The sequence below is a fragment of the Lathamus discolor genome, chromosome 1 (assembly GCF_037157495.1).
Source record: "Lathamus discolor isolate bLatDis1 chromosome 1, bLatDis1.hap1, whole genome shotgun sequence".
Classification (NCBI taxonomy): domain Eukaryota; kingdom Metazoa; phylum Chordata; class Aves; order Psittaciformes; family Psittacidae; genus Lathamus; species Lathamus discolor.
Window position 1 is genome coordinate 4,738,540 of NC_088884.1, and position 19,852 is coordinate 4,758,391.

Sequence of the window (19,852 nt, forward strand, 5' to 3'; positions counted from 1 at the left end):
TTCCCTATGAGGGTGGTGAGGCACTGGCACAGGTTGCTGAAAGTGGTGAATGCCCCATCCCTGGCAGTGCTCAAGTCCAGACTGGACAGAGTCTTGGCCGACATGGTTTAGTTGTGGTGTCCCTGCCCATGGCAGGGGGTTGGAACTGGATGATCTTAAGGTCCTTTCCAACCCAAACCATTCTGTGATTCTATGATCTGTTGGGGGATGAGGTAGATGAATGAACCATGCAGAACCTCTGCAGGTGTTTGGATGGCAAACACGGCAGTGAGGTCGAGCAGAGTGTGCATGTATGTGTGTACAGACACAGAGGGGGCTGAGAGGGATGATGTCCCTAGCTGGGAATAATGAAGCCCATGATGTGACTTTGAGTTAATTTAATCTGATTGAACAGATTTCTTCATACTGCCCCTTTTCCCTCATACACACACACACTGCCTTTCCCTCCCTCCCCTTAAATAAACCTCCTGCTCATTTAGTCTGAGTGGCTGCAATCAGGCTTAGATTAGTGCTGCAGATAATGTTAATAATATGCTAATGTTTCATTAGTTGAAAGCCTCTTTGGTGCATGGGGTTTCTTTTTTTATGTCACTGCGCTGGGACGATCTGCCATCAGCATGGCTGGTAAAAGTTAAAAATGCATGAGCTGGGAGCCCCATGGCTCTCCTCTGCTGTTCCTTTTATAGTCCCTGTATTTGCACAGGAGAAGGGGAGGGAGCCATTCCCCAGGGGACTCTTTCCAGCAGAGAGACTCAGCAGAGAGGATCTGCAGAGATCTTTTCTTGCCATTGATCCTGGCTTTTCCAGGCTGTCCCATTGCATGTATGAAGAGAGGCTGCTGCCTGGCAACTAGAGCAGGAGGCTGATGTCAGACTGTCACTTGCTCACATCCAGCTCCAGAGCCTTTAAGCGCTTAGTACCATTTGAGATGCTCTCCTGGCTTCCAGCTGCCAGCCCAGGAGGGTACAAGTCTCCTATGGATGCTCCACATCCCCTGTGGATGTCTAGGATACCTTAATATAGATATTGCCCATGTGTAGGCAAACACTGCAGCTCAAGCATCCCGCTGACTATAGTTTGAATTCAAACACTTAGTCTAGATGAAGACAGTGGTGCAAAATCCTCTCCCATCCTTCCCTACATATTCCTACGGGTCTGGGCACAGCAACAGTTAAACACTTCGTCATTTTCTCCATAAGGTCCCTCATAAATACTGCCATTCCCATGTAATCCAGGCCAAGCAGGGACCTTTTTAGAAAAGCATTTGATCCTTGAGAGCATCCTTTAGATTCTAGGGTCTTCTGACTTCCCCATCAGCTTGGGAAGACTAAGCCTGGTGCTCTGAACCCTACACCAGGCTCCTCAGCTCCCGCAGCAATCACATTCCAAACCACATGTCCCTCTACTGTCCTTCTAGTCCAGAACATGGTGCTGGGCTATACTGGGGTGTCTCACTCACCAATTGCTCTTCCAGGTGTGCCGCACGTGGGGGTCGTGGATGTTGTGCTTGTCAGCCTGCTCATCCAGGAAGTCAAACATGTATTTGATAGCCAGGGGGAGCGCACTGCCACGGTGAGCAGTGCTGAAGATGGTCTCAAAGAGGTCGTCTACAAACTTCTGGAGGGTGCCCTGTTAGGAGAAGGAAGGGAAAAAGAATGTGTGATGCCAAGTGGGAAGAGGATGTTGAATTTTGGTACCCCACTGAAAACAGAGCATGTCTGTGGACCAGGCCCAGAAAGTGTGATTGAAAAGTGGGAGCTGTCTAATACCTGTTAAATGTGGCCTGAGTTGGAAATTTCAATACAGATGTCCTTAAGCAGGCACGTGCATCTTCACAATGTCTGCTACTTCTGATTAGCAGCCAGATGTACTAGTTCAAGTTGCTACCTGTACTCTCTGCTGAGCTGTGGTAGATACCTTGTCTTATCTCAGTTCTTTGGTGATGGAGAGGCCTTGATTTGTTTCCTCTCCTCTGCATCCCATCCTCAATTGCTTTAGTGCATGCACGACACAAAATCTGGCCACTTTATATACTGGCTTTCTTCCAAGGCTAATTCTGAAGCTGGGAATAAAAGTCAGATGTCTGTAGAGCAGAGCAGAAGGTGTCATTGAGACAAATGGGACAAGAGTACCTGGCGAGAGATGGCTGGTTTATATGTGAGTAGTATAATAAATAACACAAACTTCACCTTAAGCCCAAGAAGCCTCCTCATTTTTTAATACCCATTGGCATTGGACTGAGGCAAACTATAGAAGCAATAAGTAAATGTATCAGGTACTGCTCTGCAGACCTCAGTAATGTCCACTGCAGAGACCGCAGAGGTATTATGCTCCTCTGCAAGAAGGATCCCAGGTCCTATGGTGGAGGACCACCTGAACAAGCCGCTGAGCTTTTAGCAAGAAGCTGGAATACCAAAAGATAACCAGGCTTGGAGAAGGGGGAAGTTGATGGCCTGTGTTAACCACATGAGCTGCAGTCTTAGCCGGGGGTGGGGGAACCAGGCTAGGCACACTTTCCCTGCTGAATGTGGAGCTCTAGCTCATGTCTGAACCTCTGCTCCACCACCAGTGCTTCATAAGCATTTACATAGAACAAACCATAAAATAACTGCAAAATACCCAGAAATCAATCAAATCGCCAGCAAACAATACACAAAATTTCCTATTCTGAAAAATAAAACCCTTCCTTTTCTCTGCAGGCCCAGGAAAGAAAGAATTCTCTTTACAAGAAACAAAGCACCAGGTTCCACCACAGCAGCTCAAGTTCACACAGCACTAACAAATACCTCCATTAGAAAGCCAGTGTCTCTTGCTGATTCCCCACTTGGTTTATTCTCTGGGAAACAACCAGAGGTACCTTTTGCTGGGGTGAACTCCTGCAGGGTAAATAAAGCCCTGCAGCACATGTCTGACTCAGAAAGGGCCCCCGAAGGGGAAACCTTTTTGGTCTGACATGGAAGAGCTGCCCTTAGGTTCAGTTTCTGGAGGGAATTAGTTCTTTACATGCTCACCCACACAAACACAAAGAAAGCCTCTGAGGCTTTTAGGCAAGAGACTCTGGGTCTCTGAGGTCATGGATTTACCAGAATAAAAATCATTGTCAGTTTAACTAAGTATTCCCTGGGATTGCATTACCAGCAATTGCTCTCTTCCCTCTTTCCCTTCCTGAAATGGTCATGATGAGACAGGAAAATTGCTCAGCCCAAGAGAGGATACAATAAACCCTCAGCCTTTCCACTGTCTCTGTTGTTGTGCCAGTTTCACAGCTGCTTTCCTGCCATCTCCACAAAAACATCTTAACCAAACCCCCCTAAGTCTTGAGTTTGTGATCCGGAAAGCAAAAGGGATTCAGTGGTGGGGTAAGGGTTGTATCCCCAGACAGCGTAAATCAGCACAGTCCAGTGCCTGCTGGTTTCCACCAGCTGGGGCCTGAGCCCTGGGGAGCACCATTTGCTTTTATGTTGTGTGATCCATAAAAGTGGCTTGATGCCAGGGAGTTGGGCATGTACCAGGCACTTTATTTCCAAATCCTATTGCAATGAAGACAGACTGAGTGAGACTGCAGGGAGAGTCAGACATCAGAGGCAAAATGAGCTGAGGAACAAATGTGCAGGTAAAACTGTATGGTAGGGCCTAGGCATGTGATGGAGACGGGAGAACTCAGATGGAGATTGGGTGGGCACATGAAATGGGGCTTGTGCCCTGACAAGAAATTATGATAGTCAAAACTTGAGAGAAGGGAGACAATTGGGCTGTTTGACCACTGCTTGGTTTAACCCTGTTCAGAACAGGGTGAGAAAACACCGTGATCAGGCACACCTGAGCCACAGCTGCCCTGCAGTTTCCACTTGTGGGATACATTGAGGTAACTACTATGTTAGAGAGATTTGAGCACAGAGATGTTTTGTGCTGTAAGAGGACAGCAGAACTACAAAGGGAGTCTGTCTCTGATTACACTGCCTTCCTCCCGACCTGCCCTAGTCCCTGCTTTAGTGCCAAAGAAGGTTGTTGCTTCTTCAGTAATGCAGGCTTCTACAAGAAGACCATTACTCACAAGGTGGAATCATAGAATCCCAGACTGGGTTGGGTTGGAAGGGACCTTAAAGCTCATCCAGTTTTCTTGGGCAGAGATGGAAGAAGGTGAAAAGGCCTGAGATCTTTATTCGATCCCAAAGAAAGCAAGTTGCAGCAACAACTGGCCATCCCCTTCCTAGGGAAGGGACAGTGTGGCGCTGAATGACAGTGAGTTATTTTTGTGCAGGCAGCTGCACCCACGTAGGCCGTTTTCCATCATTTTGGAGAATATGGATTGAGCAGATGGGATCTTACCAACTTCCAATGTTGTCTTTATCCTCTCTGCAAAGACTTGCCATGGTCCAGCTCTGATGTGTGAGATGTATCAGGAGATTCAGTTCAGGATGTCCCTGCTCTGCCTCTACCAGAGTTAAGCTGTATTTTCTCTTTGGAGACCCTGGGTTTTCCATGTTGCAGTGGGGATGAGCATTTGACTCTGCTTGCTCTCCTTGGAGCTGGCTATCTATTAGTTACATCATGGCCAGCTTAATCCCCCGCCAATTCATCAGCACAAGGATCTTTACGGGCTGGAGGAAAGGTGGGGAATAAGGGTTTGTGTCACAAAACTACTACTTGAAGCACTCCTCTTGCTCTATTTTCCTTCTGTTCTTCTCTTTTTATCGCCCTTCAGCATCCTTTGAGCAACCTCTAATTTCTCATAGGCAAGAATTTCCATTGCAGCCTTTAAAATGACATTTCCCACCCTCTTCCCTGCCCTCCCCATTTACCTTGGTGGCAAGTAGTCTCGTCAGGTAGATCTCAGAAACCATCTTGCTGCCCCGGTCACCCTCTTTTTGGTCACCGTGTTCATGGTTCTTCACCAAGTGCCACATCTTGACTCCACTCTCAAGGTCAGGGGTAATCATGGGTGTCCGAGAACGGAGGCTGTCTGGGCTGCCTGTGTACCGTATCATGTTTTCTGCAGGGAGAAATAAGCATGTGTCAGCCCTAGTAGCACTAGAACTGGGATTAACAGGTTCCACTAAGGAAATACGTTGATGACATGCCACATAGTAGAAGGGTTTCACCAGACAGGCAAGAAGAGGACTTCTTCTGTCTGGTTTGGTAGGAGGTTTCTCTCCCATTCAGCATATGGAGTGGATGCTGTGGGGCTGAGACAATCACAGCTGGCGAATGATTTGGAGACCTGAACTAACATCTCACCCTGGGGAGATGTTAGTTCAGGTCTCCAAAGTGGGAAGGCTGTACCTAGTGCAGCAATGTCCCTGCTCTCACAAGCTCTGCATTTCCATATTAGTATTAAATACATTTTCACCAACCAATTCGTAACATTAGGCAACAGGGGTGTGTCTCCTGGTGCAATTATAATGTGAGATGGAGAAGTCCCCCAAGCAGTTGTACAGGCCTGGCTTTATTATCCAAGCTTTATCTTATGACTGATTTGCTGAGCAAAGATAAGGGATGTCAGCCAAGCCAGATGTGATATAAGTGTCTACACTATTAAATTAAGCAAGGCTCAAACACTTACTTTCAATTGCCCATGCTCTTATCACATTTCCTGATGAAGCTTTGACCTGGGACAACCAGGACTATAAGTGTCAGACATTGCCCAGGACTTCATCAGGGGATAGTACCACACACTCATAGTAACCAGTATGGCTAAATACCACTTGGTTTACCAAGTGCTTTACCAATGGTATAAACACCACTTGTTCTACCAAGTGCTTAGTGGTATGGACATTAGGTATACCATGCTATGCTGATTGGCATTATGGCCAGAAAACAGGCCATGGACTTTATGCATAGTAATATTGATGTAGCTAACGTGACCTGTCGCACAGCTCCCCATACCCAGACTTAGTAGCAGCTACCTCCACTCCCTCCTTTGGCATTAAAGCAATCCATAACTTCTACATAACCATAAATCCAAATCCATCCTCTTCACTCCCTGCTCCAAAATCTTGTTTTGACAGGAAGAAAACCAGAACCTCAGGTGGACCCATACAAATTTTACTCCAAGGACACCTTTAGCCTCCAAATTTTATCTCCCTTTGCCTCTGAGTGATGACACGCAGCATTTCCCTCTCCCTGATCTTCCAGCAATGCTGCAGGTAAAGTCTTTCCCAACCGTAATTAACAGAAGAGTATTGCACCTTCCTGGAGCAAGATCTGAATCAGCCTCATTAATGCATTACCAATCTCTACATACTAATTATCAGATGGAATATCCTTTTTCCTCTCTGATTCCTGTTTTCTTAATTGCAATTAACAATCACTTCTGACCCATTGCATCTTCTCCTCCCCCTGCACTCTTCCCCACTCTTCCCCACTCCCTCTTCCTGAAGAATCAAATGGCAGAAGAATTAAGGAAATCCAAGAGAAATTAACCCCCCTCAGGTCTTCCTTTTGAAAGGTCACCGTGTCTTTCAGTAATTGCAACAGCATGGCAAAAAGAATGAATATTAATAAGGTCTGGTGGACTGCTTATGTCCTTGGAGGAAGAGGAAGGGGTCGCCTCTGGACATTGAGTAGCCGTGCTTTTCCTCAGGCTAAAGGGAGTAAGAAGGATTGGATGTGCTTTCATTAATTAAATGGTAATAATAAACTGATATGACAGCTCCACGCAGGTTGGAGGGTGGTTTTGCAGAACTGTGGTTGTATATTAGAGACATTTTGCTTTGCCATGTGGTATCACTGTGTGAGACACATCCTGGCTGGAACTCTAGCACAAGGGAGAAAGGTGTGCGATGGTATGGGTGAGACTCAGGTCTCTGTCTCTACAGAAGAATTTCTACCTGTTCTCTATTTCACAGCTGCTTCATTCTCAGTTATCTCATGGATAAAGTGGGAAAAACAATCCACTGCCTTGACATATTGTGATATAAGACTTCAGTAAGCCACTTTTATTATTATTCCGGGTGGGATTCCCTTGGGACACATGACACCCACACTGAGATACAACTGTATAAAGGCTATGTCCTATGTAGATTGCTGTTGTTCATCTGTGTCACATATTCATCTTCAAAACCAGCCATGCTCCAAGGGCTTTATCCACTAGAACAACTGAGCCCATAGTGTGCTATGTTTCTCTCTTGCCCCTCCCTGTGCAAAGTCTAAGAGTGAGATTCAGTGACCCAGAATGTAGACAGATGACTATATAGGCTCCTCCTTTCTTTAATGAGGGATGAGAAATTTCCCCAAGAGCAATCCAAACACTTAGACTAACAGCTTGGATCAGATGCTGAAGCTTTAGAAGGCAAAGTCTTCTCCTTCTGCTATTCTCAAGCAATTTTATCAACTAGTCATCTGCCTACCATTCTCTCTGCTGGTGCTTAGTGTCTTGTAACCACCATGATGTTTGGGATCTCTTGTCCAGTGCTCTTTCAAGCCATATCAGTACCCAAATCCTTACCATACTTGCTGGCTGATGTCCGAGAGACTGTGGAGTTGTTGACTGCATTGTAGGCAGTGACTTGCTTGGAGACTAAAGCTACCACAGATCCATCTGGCACCTGTAGAGAAATAGGGACTTTGACAGCAAGCTTCTGAAAACTGGCTGAGGAGCATGCTGAGGACAGCAGGAATTCAAACAGCAGGAACCGAGCAGTAAATCAGTGCCACCATAGGCAGGACAGTAGCTTTGGCCCGAAGTTTTAAATGCTTTCTTCAGTGGGTCTACTAACAAAAAAGGAACAAAATCTCCTGTTACACCACTAGAAGCCTGTATTTGGGCAATAGGACAACTGATGACAAAGAAGACTCTGCTCCATTCGGGTCCTGATTTAAAGCCCAGTGATGACAGAGTGAGTCTCTGCATTAACCTCAGTAAAGCAGACAGTTGTTTTTTCACAAGGAAGCTCTTATGCAGAACAGGATCATGGGAAGAATAAAATCATCTGAGCTGTTTCAAACACCAAGGATGGGCTGTCCCATAAGGATGATAAAACTGACCTAGCTCAGAAATGGAGATCTACATTTCCCACTTTGACTGATCATGTCAACCTCTCCATGCACAGTGACAAATGAACTGATGGACTGATGTGACTACCAGAGCTTCCTTCTTTTTGCCGTATCAAAGGGTCTCAGACAGTGCAATGTTGTCACCATGGAGGCAGAGCCCCTGGGTCAGAAACCTCCTCAGCGGAGATGGAGCGAAGTCAGTGCTGGGGCTCATGCCAAGCAGCCTGCAAAGACTCTATGTCCTCCTGTCCTTTAAAGTGAAACCCCAGCAGGATGAGGTGGAGCTTCCACCCTTCTATCTTATACAGGACGTTGCCTCCCTATGGCTATATGGGACCCCCTCCTATGATCAGGCATTGGAACAGGCTGATGAGGAACGGCTGAGGAACCTGTAGGGTTTAGTCTGGAGAAGGCTCAGCGGGGACCTGATGGCTCCCTACAAGTGCCTGACAGGAGCCAGGAGGGGCTGGGCTCTGCTCCCAAGGAACAAGGGATGGGACAAGAGGAGCTGGCCTCAAGCTGCCCCAGGGCAGGTTTAGATGGAGCTGAGGAACAATTCCTGCCCCAGAGGGTGCTCAGGCATTGGAACAGGCTGCCCAGGGCAGGGCTGCAGGCACCGGCCCTGCAAGTGCTCACACACCGTGGAGACGAGGCCTCAGTGCCATGGGTCAGTGGTGGCCTTGGCAGTGCTGGGGAATGGTTGGACTGGGTGAGCTTGAAGGTGTTTTCCACCCTGGTTGATTCTGTGATTCTATTATGGGGCAGTGTTTGAACACACAACCGAGTCTCCTGAAATGAGCCAGACTTTCCATTTCTACAGCTAGGCAATTCATGTGGGTCCTGTATGAGAAATGTTAACAAGGCAGTGGCTCAGAGGAGTCATATCAGGAATATCTGTGATAAATAAGACATCATAAAAAGGAGATCGGAGGGAAAAAAAAAACCCTGTGCTAACAACATCGAACTCTTGTCTGTGTAATAATAATAATTAGCACTTGCAACGATTTTTTCATCTTCAAAGCACTGCAGAGGCTAATTAAATAGCCCCTCAGCAATCAGGGATGGCAATTATTGCCTCTTTGTAGTTTGAACCCCACACTACAGATGGGGAAACTGAGGCAAGAGGAAGATCAGTGTCTGTCCTAGCATGCTCCATATCTGCCCTCAGGACAGCCAGGAAAAGCAATATAGAACTCAATACCCTAGCAGCTAATGACCTGTTCTGTTCCAGCTCATCCATACAGCTGGGAGCGTGTTGCCTGAAGCGAACAACTGGAAAAAGCATGGAAGGGAAAGAAAATCATGCCTGGTTTGCTGGTGAAATAAAGTAGAAAGAATCCCTGTTCCCCCTGGAAAACAGTGTTTGGAGTCAGCCAGCAATGCTGCAGTCAATCTGAAGTGAAAAGTTTTGTTTCCTTTTGAAATCATTGCTTGCTGCCTCCTTAGGTCAGCCCTTAAAGAGAAAACTAATCTTGTTATGGCCTATGGATTGCTGACGTGTGAGTGAGGAAATGACACAATTGTCAGCATCGGATTAAAATGAATGAGGTGCCTTTTCTCTTGGTCTGGTTTCTTTTTTTTTTGGCAAGGAGAGGAGGAATAGGGGGAGCTTTTGACCAAAACCCCATTATTCATTAGCTCTATCATCTGTGTAAGATATTTTTGGACATCTTTAGCCCTCTCTTACAGTTCTCAAGGGAGTCGTCATCAGGGACTGTAGTGATAGGACAAGGGGTGATGGGTTCAAACTGAAACAGGGGAAGTTCAGGTTAGATCTAAGGCAGAAGCTCTTCCCTGTGAGGGTGCTGAGGCACTGGCACAGGGTGCCCAAAAAAGTGGTGAATGCTCCATCCCTGGCAGTGTTCAAGGCCAGGTTGGACAGAGCCTTGGATGACATGGCATGTGGTGTCCCTGCCCATAGCAGGGGCTTGGAACTGGATGATCTTAAAGTCCTTTCCAATCCTAACTATTCTATGATTCTGTGATTCTGTGCAGACATAAAGGGAAGCCCTATCCTAAGGCAGGACACACAGACCAGGGCAGGGATTGAAAACAGTGGTTCCTAGGTCAGTGAGAACTCCACTGCACCATGCGCACCAGTCATGTTGCTTTCTTCCTTCTCCTTCTAGACACTACATCTCCTTCCCTTCCATCCTTCTGTCAGCATTACACGGCCTGTGATGCACTGGAAAAAAGGGGGATGCAAGGGCTTGTGTTCTGTTTGTCTACATGAAAAATGTTAACTTGTGTTGTCCTCACGACCACATCTCTTCACATCCTTCACTCACCAGTGATTGCCCCTCCTTTGAGACAGAGCGTTTTTTCTTCCTTTAGCGCTATCTCTAATGTTGTGCAGGGTAATTACTACAAGGTCAGTGGAGCAGGATAGATGTACTCAATGCAGGGGCTCTGCCCAGTTATTGCCCATTCAACCACTGTTTATCTCTGCATCTTAGACAATAATGCTTTGCCCTTCTTTCTATATTCTTAGAGAATCTACTTTCCATTCATCTTTCTGACAGTTACCTGATAGTGTGCCAATGTGTTGAGTCTCTTCCAGTCATTCTCTATCTTGGTTGTGATGTCTTCATCCTGAAGGATCATCCTTGCCCCGCTTGCTTGCCGCCACTCTGAAAGGAGAACAGGGACATTGAACTCTGGTGTGCAAAGCCTCTGTGATAGGGGATGGAGCCCTGGTCATCCCTGTGCCCATGTAGACACACATGTGAAGGCTGCATGTAGCAGTATGTCAGTCATTGCCTTTACACTCTGCCAGGTGCCTCACATAAAACATAGGAATGTCCAGAGCCCTGCTTCCAAAGGGAAAGGGAAGGCAGATGAACCATTAGAAGTTCAGAAAGATCGTTCAGGAATGTATGCAAAACCCATAGCCATATGACAAAGTTCAGAGTCAAATCCTTTTCCAGGCTTGTTCTTTTACCCTGGACAAAATGATATTATAATCACACAAAAACTTTTGCACAGGAAACACCTACCCCTTCAAAGAGTGGCACCATATAGAGATCAGAACAGAGCGGTTGCTTACAGACATAAGAGGTCAAGGCTAGGGCACAGCAGCACGCAGTGATGAACTCTATACAGATAAATAAAACAACAACCAGAGCTGTTGATCCATTGGCAAAGCTGAACAGAGCAGGGCCTGGTGCTTTAGCACCATAATCATCCACAATTTGCTACTCAAATCCAGAAGTGACGGAGAGCAAGAAGCCCTTAGCTTTGGGCACAGTAGAGGCACAATGGGGAGAAGAGACGGAGACAGAATCAACACTGTGCTCCATAGAGCATCTAATCGCCACCAGTCTTCAGCATCATGCCCCTGGGCAGAAGAGGTCCAGTTTCTGACCACATCTAGTTCTCTAGTCTCCACCTTGAAATGACGAATGCTTCTTCCTTCTGCAGCTCTGGAGCACCCCAACACTTCCCAGGGTACCACCTCTTGCTTGAAGGATGCTCCATGTGGAGGAGCCACAGCTTCCACCACAGAGGACTCACAGCAAGGAACACATAAACACGGCCAAAAGGAGAGAAATGTTGTATCACCTGGTGACATCAGAGAAAGCTGTGGCTTAACCATAGATAATCTGAAGCATTCAAAGCTATCTTTTTGGTTGTCATGTCTCACTCACAGTGATCCAACCACATACACATTAGTCAGAGCCAAAGCAGAAAGTCTGTTCATTTGTGGGAATCAATTAGAATGAACTCCTGGATATGGAGACATCACCTGCCTCCATATCCAAGCTTATTTCTCCTTATAAAAAAAAATGCAAGGACATTTGCAAATTTCTTTTGGCTTCAGCAGTTTTCTTATCACACAATTAAAATGCATTGGGAAAGCCACCCTTGCCTTTATAATTCATTTAAATCAGCAGGAAGAGGTCAGCTGCTGTTTATTGCTGGGTGTTACTTTGGCTGGAAATACTCAGAGAGTATACAAAGGTTATGATGGCTAAGGACTTATCCTGAGCTGCCTTTCCTTTACTTCTTAGATCCTCACGTTGTGATGTCTGGGGATGATGCTGTCTGTTCATTCTCACCTGGACAAGATTCTTGGAAGCTATCTATTCCCAGATATTGCTTGGGAAAGCATAAAATGATGACATTTGGGCTGGGCTGGGGACCGGTGATCTTCTAAAGTACCCCACAGAGTGCCAAGGCCACAGAGCGTGTCTCTTACGTGCCTTCCTCATGGGGACAGTACCTCTTTGACCTCTCTCCTTCAGGGCTCTGCATGTTCCTATCATCCTCCTTTCTCCTGACTCATCTTTGGGGAGAAACACACACACTCACATAGTGTTTCGGGAAGGATGCACAGGTCCTCAGTGTTGCGCTCAGCTTTCCTCATTCTGTGCTTTATGTGTTGTATTCAAGGGCTGGATAATGTCCTCAGAGCAGCTGAAGCTTTCCCTCTGTTCCAAGGGAGCTGGGAACATCATGGGATGTCCCTCACAGCCCTTTGCGTTCCTGCACAGACACAGAGGATTGCCAACCCCAACCACATATGGAATAGGAAGGGTTGGTCTGACTCCACACAAGACCCACTCCTAAGCAAGACAAGGAGGAAAACACCCTGCAGGGCAGTTTCCAAGCATCTGGCCTCAGTTTGCCTTGATCAAATACAAATCACTTCATCAAGTATCTGAGCAATGGCAGGGAAAGGACCCCCAGCTGCAGTCCCCCAACTCTCCCTCCTCTCATAGGAGCACTGCACACTCCCCTTCTCCATGAGAGCCAGCTGAGGTGGCCACAAACCCATCTGCATGGAAATGGGCACAAGGGAATGGGAAAGGAGGGTGGGAAGGAGGAAAAGGTGACCCTGCCATCCATATTCACAGCACTGACTGCTGTTAGCTTTATCCTCACTGGCAGCACCCTGTCCCCTCTGCCATCAGATCTCCTGTGCGAGCCGGCACAAAGGGAAGACATTCTCCAATCCAATTTGTTACACTTCCACCTTACGGAGAAGAGGGGGAGGGAGGTAAGAAATCCCATTATCTTTATCAAGCCTTCCAATCAGGAGCAGCAGTAAATGCAAACTCAGGAGACAGCTGCTGTGAAGCCTTTATATTTCATTCAGCAGATAGTGTATCTTTTTATTGCACACAGGAATTACTTCTCTCTTCTTTTTTTCTTCTTCTTTATTTTTTTTAAGAATCAACCTTTCTGTTCGACTTGACTGGGAAAAGGGAAATTCCAGGGGCCTTTGACAAATAGGTGTTTCTTTGAGCTGTAGCGTGAATAGGGAATGACTCAATGGGAGATGGAGAGATGTCTTCCTGCACCTCAAATCCTATAGAAGATGTTACATCTATGTTATGCCTTGTTCCAGGTTACCCTGAAGATGCCCATTTAACAAAGGAGAAAAGTGTAGCAGAGAGAACAGTTTTCAGGGGCAACTGGATTATCCAGGTGGATGGAAGACCTGCCAGCTCCCTCCTACAGCCTTCATTTGAGCATGTCATCATCGGTTACACCACCCTTTACAGGCACTTCTAGGTCTTTCTTGATGCAAACAATCCGTTTCAGTCAACTGTTTGTGCCATATCCTGTGCTTTCCACTCTTTTCCTAAGGATCTCAAGTCTCCCAAGGCTGTGAAATGCTTTGTGGGTGACTGTGCACAGCAATGGCATGTGGAACAAATGCACGTGGCCTTCCCAAGCTCGATGTCTATTTCATAATCAGTTGTGCTCATGAAGGATTAGTCTGAAGAGCTGGGGGATTCTTTTAGTATTATGAGTATTCTTTTACTTCCCAGGAATTCCCAAGTGTGAGACAGATTGCCACAGGAAGCAGGAGACTAAAACCTTTGTCTGCAAGCTGCAGGCAGCAGTGCGAACAGGTGGGTAGGAAACAGAAACGGGTAAATGTGTAGTATGTGATGAGCTCTGGTCACTCCCCTGCAGTCCTGATCCAGCTCTGGGGCAGCAACACAAGAGGGATGTGGAGTTGTTGGAGCGAGTCCAGAGGAGGCCACGGAGATGCTGCGAGGGCTGGAGCAGCTCTGCTCTGGAGCCAGGCTGAGAGAGCTGGGCTGGGGCAGCCTGGAGAAGAGAAGGCTCCTGAAGGGGAGACCTGAGAGCAGCTCCAGTGCCTAAAGGGGCTGCAGGGAACCTGGAGAGGGGCTTGGGACAAGGGCCTGTAGGGACAGGCCAAGGGGAATGGCTTGAACCTGCCCGAGGGGAGACTGAGATGAGCTCTTAGGCAGAAGCTCTTCCCTGTGAGGGTGCTGAGGCGCTGGCACAGGGTGCCCAGAGAAGCTGTGGCTGCCCCATCCCTGGCAGTGTTCAAGGCCAGGTTGGACAAAGGGGCTTGGGGCAAGCTGCTCTAGTGGAAGGTGTCCCTGCCCATGGCAGGGGGTTGAAACTGGATGAGCTTTAAGGTCCCTTCCAACACAAACCAGTCCATGGTTATAGAAAGAGAAGAGAAGCAACTCTACTTCTGGGGTGCAGAAAAATGCTGATATCAGAACTTGTAGATGGAAGATGCCTGGGAAACATTTGATGCTGGGTATGCAAGTTCTCTGTTTTACTCTCTGCTTTACTGTATATATACTAGATTAGGACGCAGTTTAAAAGTCTTCTAAATGTTGAACCCCACCTCCCAGGACTGTACTGCTGGTGAGGCAGTTGAAAGCTTGCCTGACATAGAATCATAGAATACTTAGAGTTGGAAAGGATCTTAAGATCATCTAGTTCCAAAGCCCCTGCCATCCACATTAATTTTGAGACAGCATCATGAAATGCAAGGCAGCCAACTTAGTACCTCCCATCAGCGCAGTAATTCCTTTCAAAAAGCACATGAAACACAGGGAAGATTGAATTCTTCAGCATGAAGCTAAATTCCTGGTTTGTGATCCTCACACCTTAATGTTTTCCCCAAAATTGGGTATTTCATTTATGGCAAGTGCTTTGCAAAATAGTAATAACAGAAATAGCCACTGTAGAAAGAAGCCTTTACCCAGAGCGCTACCGTTTGGGGGTTGAACTAAAACAACCTCAGGGTGTCCAAAATAAGTACTTTCATCTGACAACCCCCTCCATGGGTTGTCTGGGTAACTGCCAAACATTATGACATTGGCGACACATACAAGTCACTCTGCCTGCAGCTACCCCGAATTTAACAACTCAGAACAACTCATTAGCTTGTTTGCTTTCTTCCATTCAAGCAATCTGGCCCCAGTATGTACAGAAAGCCCAGGAAGTTGTAATGATAATAGCAAATGGTGTTGCTGTTTGGAAACCCATTGATTTCAAGGCTAGATTAGAGTCATCTGCTCTGAGCTACTGTTAGGCATAGACCGACAGGGCTGATCCAGCTGTCTTTGCAGTTAGAATCATAGAATGGCTAGGGTTGGAAAGGACCTTAAGTTCAGAGCATTCAGCCTGGGGCAGTTTGATCCTGAGAGCTCAGTCCTGCTTCCTAACGGCCAGCAGTGCTTTCTGCTCTCCCCTTGCTGCCTTCACTGTCACTGCAGGATGACAAGTCTCAACAAGTATCTTTTCCTGCAAAAAGGCTGGGCTGAAGCTGTGGCTGGGTGTGTGAATCCTCTTGTTAGCTGTTTCACCCATGCTCCTTGCACCTTGTTAGCTGCTGTGCTAAAGGAGACTGCATCTATATTGCTGCTGGCAAGAGTCTTCTACTAGATGGGGATCTTTTTGTAGTTGGTTTGGCTAGTTTTTTTCCACACCAACTGCATCATCAGTGCTAATGGCCAAACAGCTGCTCAGTCTCCTGTCAGTATGGACAGGTCTGTTCTCCAGGGGGTGTAGACTCTCACAGATACTCTCTGGAACTTGCTGGTCATCAGAACCACTCAAAGCTCAGTATTTCTTAAAACAGAAACAGTTCTGGACATAAAATTGTCATACTCCAGCTGGGACCCTGCACACACATGCTTCAGTATCTGCCAGTTGTCAGAGCTACAGTAAAATCCGTGGACGCCAATTTATCCCTGGTCTTTGCAATATGCAGGTAAAATTCCTGCCTCCCATTTTCATAAAATCACAGAATCCCAGACTGGTTTGTGTTGGAAGGGATCTTAAAGCGCATTCAGTTCCAACCCCTGTCACGGCCAGGGACACCTTCCACTGGAGCAGCTTTCTCCAAGCCCCTGTGTCCAACCTGGCCTTGAGCACTGCCAGGGATGGGGCAGCCACAGCTTCTCTGGGCACCCTGTGCCAGCGCCTCAGCACCCTCACAGGGAAGAGCTTCTGCCTAAGAGCTCATCTCAGTCTCCCCTCGGGCAGGTTAAAGCCATTCCCCTTGGCCTGTCCCTACAGGCCCTTGTCCAAAGCCCCTCTCCTTATTATGAGATTATGGATGCATCATTCTCTCCCACAGTAGAACAAAGTACTTTCCACTCACACCCAGTCTGAGATGCAAATGTAATGGGCTCTGTGGCCACCATCCAGCACCAGGTCAAGAGATCTAGCTGTAACCCCCCCTCCTCTATCTACTGTGTGCTGGCACCTTGCCCTATCTGTCATCATGCTCACTCACCATTCCCCCGCTGACTGACTCACAGCAGCTCCAGTATCATCCTGGGTCCTTTCTTAATGATGTATATGATCTGTTCTTTACCGCTGCTGGTTTTGGCAGCTCCTTTCGTTATTCTGCCTTTCATGAGCAGGAATCTTGCTGTAATTTCTGTCAAGAAACCTCTCCTCCCGTATACATATGCACATACATATAGACACTTAACTTTAATCCCTGACCCCTCATTCCTGCCTCCGTTATTGCTGTGAATTGTTTCTTGGCACCAGTCCATTCCTTCTCCTTTTGGTTCCTCCTCTACTTTTCTGGGGCTTATAGACCCCACCATTTTCCACTCAAGTCTCTTTCACTGATGCTCACTGAGGGTAAATTCTGGCAGATACAGCCACAACGCAGTCCCCAGCTTCCTGCCAGACACCTCAATGATGCCTTGAGCAGCTTTTCTATATTCTTTCATATTAGCCTCTGGGTGTAGTACCACATTTGCCTCTGGACCCCAACTTCAGACATCTCACTGCTCCCAGCATCTTTGATAAAGAATATGGCCAGAGATGGATTTTGCCCTTAGAAGCACTCCTACAAAGGGCTGTATAGACGCAGAGCTCAACAACACAACTGCCTAGAAATGTGAATGAAGCTGGTGCTGCTCTTTCAACTCTCCAAGAAGAGCAATGCACGAAGGAATAAACCTCTGAGAAACACAGAAAACATGAACTCATAACAAGAAATACCAATCTTTCCTTAAGACCACCTAGCCCTCTACAGAAAGGAAACCTTGGAGCAGCAGCTCCCAGCCCTGCTGTTAGGGGTGGGAGAGGGAAGCAGTCAGGGTGAGATGAGTGTAGCCCACTGAATGGAGGATGCTTCATCCCCTTTCCTGTGCCTGCACAACAAGTAATTAATAAGGCTTGGGCTGTGACTATCTCAGCAAGAAGAGATATATAATCCAAACCCTCCCTCTTCAGAGAAGAGCTAGGAATAAATCTCTGCAGCCTGTACATTGCTGACATCGCCCTGGGCATTCGGTATGTTTTTCCAGGGGTCTTTCTTTGGCAGGACAGCAAGAACAGCCTGAGTCATGCCTTTTCCATACCCTTTCCAAGCTGAATTCTGTAGGCAGAAAAGCAGGATGGCCACTGATCTTTTTAAGTCCTCAAGGCTAAAGATTTCATAAGCAAGAGCATGTACATCAACTTAGTCTCTTCTGCCCTCTTACCATTGATGCTGCGTCTTGCACAAGCATCAAGGGTACGCTCAGTCTGGAAAGGTGGTACCCTGCCCCAGCAACCAGTGTGTGGATTGAGCCTGGCTGTCCCACACCTTCTCTCTTCCCTTTGCCAAGGAGCAATGAGGGCCCATTGTGCACCCACATACCCAAGTCCATGTCAGCAGCTTTGGGCCGGTGGGAGCAGGGCACGTTCTTGAAGATGGCATCAAGGATCTTCTCCTTGACCTGCGTGATGGTGTCACAGTTCAGGATCTTCACCGGGATCTCAGGGCTGTTCACGTTGTCGGGGTTCACACAGCTCAGGACCTAAGAGAGAGGCAGTGAGACCACCACACATTTCACATCATTACACCATGGCAGGGGGTTGGAACTGGATGATCTTAAGGTCCTTTCCAACCCAACCCATTCTAATATTCTATTAGGGGTACCTGGGGCTGCCCTGCTTGCTGGTCTCTGTGTCCTATGAGTTAGACGGACCCAGGGTGCAATAAGAGGAAAAGTATATACCAAAAGCATTCCCTCCTTCAAGAGAGCACAGAGATCTGGTTTCACATAAAAGGATTCCCTGCATCCTTGCCTGTGCTGCTTTCAACCTCCTGCCACTGTCAAAGGTATCTCAACATTTGGCTCTCAGCTAAGCGTGATGGGCTTCCAGATGTTGCAGCCAGTGAGTTAGGGCTCATGTGAAGGTTGTTCTGAACTTGTGTCTAATGCAACTTCTCCCTGTGAGGTGAAACTACTCTACCTGTGGGAACAGGCCGTTAGATTTGAGTTTCATCTCCTTGGAATCTTCAATATGTTTAATAATAGAAAGCCCATGAGTACCAGCTTAGGTTCTGCAGAAACAGCATTCACCCAAATGGTACCAGAAATGGTTATTCACACACCCCTTCCATGGAAACCATTACAAATGCAACGAGGCCTGACCCTGCTTGGAGCTGAACTGATATATAAAAGGGCTCTCCAGAGTAATCCTTGGACTCTGACCCATTCCATGCTCCCTAGAGAGCTGGCAAGGAGACTTAATTCAGTAGCGGCCTCCTTGCTTTGCCACCTGACTTTGACAATTCGGGTGAAAATGCTCTTCAACCTCTCAACTTTAAGTTCATTCATCTTCTGCACAGCCACAGACTGACCCAGACCCTTCTCAGAAGAAATCTGGTTTGGGTTGGAAAGGACTTTAAAGCTCATCCAGCTCCAACCCCCTGCAGTGGGCAGGGACACCTCACACTAGATCATGTTGCCCAAGGCTTTGTCCAACCTGGCCTTGAACACTGCCAGGGGTGAAGCATTCATCACTTCTCTGGGCAACCTGTGCCAGCGCCTCAGCACCCTCACAGTAAAGAACTTCTTCCTTATTTCCAGCCTGAATAAGTTTGAATCCAACACCCCTTGTTCTATCACTACAGTCCCTGATGAAGATGCAAGGCTTCTTAAAAATAAAGCAAAAAGCAACAACTTCTGCTTTCACAGATAGAACAAGAAAATTCACCCAACTTATGAGGTCTCTCATTTCTCAAAAGGAGAATGTAATTTTCTCCAAAGTCTCTGTCCTAAACTAAATGCAAAGCATATGGGGTGGTGAGGGAGGGGTACCTTAAACATATACACTCAGAGCTCAATAGCAGTCTGCCTGCTAGCTCTTGGCCATGTCTATGTTGAGTGTTCTGCTCTCTTCTGGTTACACGAGTGTGAAGTCTATAAACCTTTATAAACTTAGCACATCTTTGCACTTGGAAGGGGTTTTCAGTGATGTTCCTGGTTATATACAGTCATGAAATGTTCCTCCGCCACTTTTACTGGTGCAGACATGTTAGTTTTGGTGCCTTAGACAGATGCAACCTTGACCTTAAATTCCCTTCTGTAGTATGCAATAGGAGCAGGACTCTACATCACTTTCCATCTTAACATACTAAGACAGTGTGGAATCTCAAAGTGGCTTGAAACTGGGTGAAATCATACCAGCATAATCATATATTGCCTCACCAGTCTCCCTTTGGTGCTGTTCTACTCAACTAAGAGAGACTTGTGAAGATAGTGCTTACAAAGAGCTCTGTGATCTTTCTGGATGAAAGGGGAGATGTAAATATGAGATATTGATTAGATCATAATGC

At 46.9% G+C, this 19,852-nt stretch overlaps 1 protein-coding gene across 1 annotated transcript in view; it reads right to left on the reverse strand.

Annotated features, from left to right (window-relative positions):
• Positions 1 to 19,852, reverse strand: part of PLXNA4 (plexin A4) — a 450,672-nt gene that overhangs the window by 18,936 nt on the left and 411,884 nt on the right. Inside the window, exons 24-28 of the mRNA XM_065672631.1 lie at positions 17,885 to 18,044; positions 10,522 to 10,625; positions 7,448 to 7,547; positions 4,803 to 4,993; positions 1,460 to 1,629 (exon numbers count right to left, since the gene is read on the reverse strand). Coding sequence (XP_065528703.1) covers positions 1,460 to 1,629; positions 4,803 to 4,993; positions 7,448 to 7,547; positions 10,522 to 10,625; positions 17,885 to 18,044 — 725 coding nt within the window. The remainder of the gene's footprint in view (positions 1 to 1,459; positions 1,630 to 4,802; positions 4,994 to 7,447; positions 7,548 to 10,521; positions 10,626 to 17,884; positions 18,045 to 19,852) is intronic.